The sequence below is a fragment of the Glycine soja genome, chromosome 13, assembly GCF_004193775.1.
Source record: "Glycine soja cultivar W05 chromosome 13, ASM419377v2, whole genome shotgun sequence".
NCBI lineage: Eukaryota > Viridiplantae > Streptophyta > Magnoliopsida > Fabales > Fabaceae > Glycine > Glycine soja.
Genome location: NC_041014.1, coordinates 12,064,711 through 12,068,395, shown reverse-complemented (window position 1 = coordinate 12,068,395; position 3,685 = coordinate 12,064,711). Strand labels below are relative to the sequence as shown.

The 3,685-nt window shown below is 31.4% G+C and overlaps 1 protein-coding gene across 1 annotated transcript; it reads right to left on the bottom strand.

The window, feature by feature from the left end:
• Positions 1-2,701: 2,701 nt before the first annotated feature.
• Positions 2,702-3,016, bottom strand: LOC114381588. The gene has a single exon (XM_028340854.1). It carries the CDS (start codon positions 3,014-3,016, stop codon positions 2,702-2,704), a length of 315 nt encoding a protein of 104 aa, XP_028196655.1.
• Between the last annotated feature and the right edge of the window lie 669 nt (positions 3,017-3,685).

Genomic DNA, 3,685 nt, shown 5'->3' with positions numbered 1-3,685 from the left:
TAGAGAACATAGGAAAAATAATTATCAATACTTAATTTTTTATTGAAAATATATGTAGGTTGTCTTTTAGTGCATTTCTATTTAATTTGTCTGCATTTCTACTTTTCATTATATTGTTATAGACCTTTTATCTACAGAGAAAAGAATTCAAACAAAAAACTTCATTGGTATAGTATGGTTCACAATTTTTTGAACCTTAAAGGATATATTTAAGGGAGTCACAACAAGATTTATGTGACAAATAAAATAATTGAGAATTGAAAGAAGTACACATGTTGATATCGTAGCTTTATTATAGATTTCTTTTAAGAATTTATATTATCAATAAACAAAGTTGTCAACCGGCAATAGAGCAGAAAATCATGGGAGAAACCATATGTGCTTTTAGTGTTATCCATTCTCTAACCAAAGTTTGATTTTTGAATCCGTAATCCACTTTCAACTTTTTATACTAACCTATATTATGTGTGTTATTGAGGTGAAATTCTAATTGTAATTGAAAAACGAACACCAGAGGCATATGTTATGTTACACTTCAGCTAATATATGCCCTGGTTATGTGGATAAAGATCAATATAGACAACTAACATTACTAGAAAATAAGCTTTTAACATCAATTATTTAGGACTTTCAACATCGGTTATTAATCGATGTTGAAAGTATTATCATTAACATCGGTTTTCACATCGGTTTTTGAAAACCGATGTTAAGGTAAAATTACAATATCGGTTATCTAAATAACCGATGTTATACAATAAGAATTATAAAAAAAAGTTATATATGTTCATATCAACGTCGGAAGTTAACATCGGTTTTTTTAAAAACCGATGTTGTTATTATACGTTAACATCGATTTTCTTAAAAGCCGATGTTGTTAGTGTATGTTAGCATCGGTTTTTTTAAAAAACCGATGTTGTTTTTTAGGATTTTTTTATATGCTGTATGTTTTTTCAATAACCCCAAAATTAACCTGCAAGGTTTAAAAGCAAACCACTCAGCATATAATTTTGATTCTGTTTTGAAACAATTTTTAACAAAAATTTGATGACAAATTTATTAATTACTATGAATTAAAAGAATATTTAATGTTAAGGAGACATGAATTGAAAAAAAATGTAAACTAAGTAAACTACAATTACAAAATATCCTAAACAGTCTAAGTTTCATTTTTAGCTTTCAAATAATACTTTGCCACTGGATGCGAAGCGCCTTCAATCTCTTTGGTTCCAATGGTCTAGCATCATTGAAATATTACATGATATAATAAAACATAAGTTAATAATATAATATCAATCATAAGAAAATGAAATTTGTTTGAATTAAACAATTACCGTTTTCCAATTATTCTTGAAACTTCCTAAGATTATAGTTGACATCCTGTGCATGACATAATACCCACACTCAGTGCTTCCTTTTTGTCTATTACACTAAAAACATTATGAAATTTAGATATTCAATGTTAAATACAAATTATTCTACACAATACTAAAATGTAAGTAGAAGCATTGTTTAAATCACTTACTTCAACAACAATCCACCAAGCACCAGCCTTGGATTTACTTTATGGAATATCGTCAAGTCCTTTCAAAGAACTGTTGAATACAAAAATGGAAGAGAAAGATTGAGTGACTAATGTTGTTTGAAATAATTATTTATGCTCTATATGGAAAGGTGGTCGTCTTTGTCCCTCCTGCTCTACACAAAACATACATTGATCAATGTCCCAATGGGGTTCAACTGGAACCCTTGAGGTACCACCTCATCATGAAAGTGCAGTGCTTTTTTAATCTTCCCACAAAAATAGTGTGGTGAGGGTTATTGCATCTAGGTGATAACCCTTCTTGAGAATGTTGGTCAGTACAGAAAAAGAAAAAGTGATGTGAGCTAGATGGCAGAAACAATTTATGAGGATGCTTAGAGTATAAAGATCAGGTGTAATCCCTTTTTTATTAGAATTGTTTAAAGAGGGAAATGGAAGTGGGGTAATGCTAGATCTTGACAAGGGAACTCAAAATGTTGTTAAAATGGAAGGTACACTAGGAGATATACACACAGTTATTTCTACTCAATTAAAGCTACGTCCTATTTACACTAGGTGAAAAATGACCTCCTTGATCACTTGAAATGGTTTCTAGTGTGTTCTGATTTATAGATTTCAAGTCTAAAAATATAGGAAATAAGACAACTATATGTATAGCTCGTCACAAAACTCCAATGGACCAATGACACCTATATTGTACTTGGGACACTCTTTCTTCATGTGTCCATACTTCTTGCATAAGTAGCAGGTAAATTCCTCATCCTTCTTTGGTTTCTTTTGTTGAGAAGACCCTTCAGCAGTACCCTTAGTTTTCTTTCTTTTCTTATTCTGATAGGTGGAGCTTAAATGAGCACTTTCAGATCTGTCTCTCTGTAGCCTCTCTTCCTCTTGCACACAGTGAGATATAAGCTCATTAAAGGATCATTTGTCCTTCTGAGTGTTATAACTCACTTTGAATTGCCCAAAGTGTGCAGGAAGTTAGATCAAAACTAGATGCACGAGCAGTTATTCACCAAGCTCTAACTTAAGTGCTTTCAGTTTAGATGCCAAGTTAGACATTTTCATTATGTACTCCCTTATATTACTTTTGCCCTTATACTTCATGGAGATGAGTTTAGCCAAAAGGTTACTCGTCTCCGCCTTCTTATTTTTGGCAAAGTACTATTCAATTTCATCAATAAATTTCTTTGCATTTTCATCCTCAGAATTAAAGCCTCGAAACGCTTCTGGAATAGAGTGCTTCATGATCATACTGCACATTCGATTGAAACGATCCCATTTCTCAATTTTTACCTCATTGGAGGCTTCCGGAGTGGAAGTGGATCGTTCTGTTCTCAGTGCCAAATCAAAATCCATACAGCCAAGAACAATTTCTACGGCTTCCTTCCAGACCTTAAAATTTGTCTCATTCAGCATAGGGATATTGTTCACTTGAGCAGATACATTTGTAGCACTAGCAACAGAAATTGTATCCATGATAAAATAATTACATGCTCACAAATAAGCCAATAATTACATGCTCACAAATAAGCCAATATATATATAACAGGACATGTGCAAAATAGTTTACATAACAAACCCATCACAAGATACCCAGCAAAACATTAATTCATAGTCTTTGGACAGAAAAATTAATTTGCAATTGGTACTCTCAACGCAATTATCAAATATTGACAATAAATTCTGTCAAATCATAGTCTTTCTTTGGACCGACTATAATTCACATGAAAATACCTTATAATTGTCACACATTTATCATCACAAGTACAAAATTATTTGGCCAAATTGTGTCTTCCTTTGGGCCGAGCACAATTCACATAAATAATTTTATACTAATATCTATGCAATTTTAATTAAATTAATTTACGCAATAGAGATTGCTTTGACAATATATTGTTTCAATCATCTCAATCAAAATTACCAGACATAAAAAATGAATAATTTTGAGGGTTTGTAATTTCTGAATTTACACCAAAATATAATGGGAAACACCAATTGACACACATAATTCACAAATAAAAACAAGGAAAACAAAAATAAAATGCAAAAGCCAAATTGCATTTAACGATACACAACAGGGGTTTTTTATGATGATATAATAAAGCCAAAGATTATGTATCACATGTATATCATGTCATGGCATGT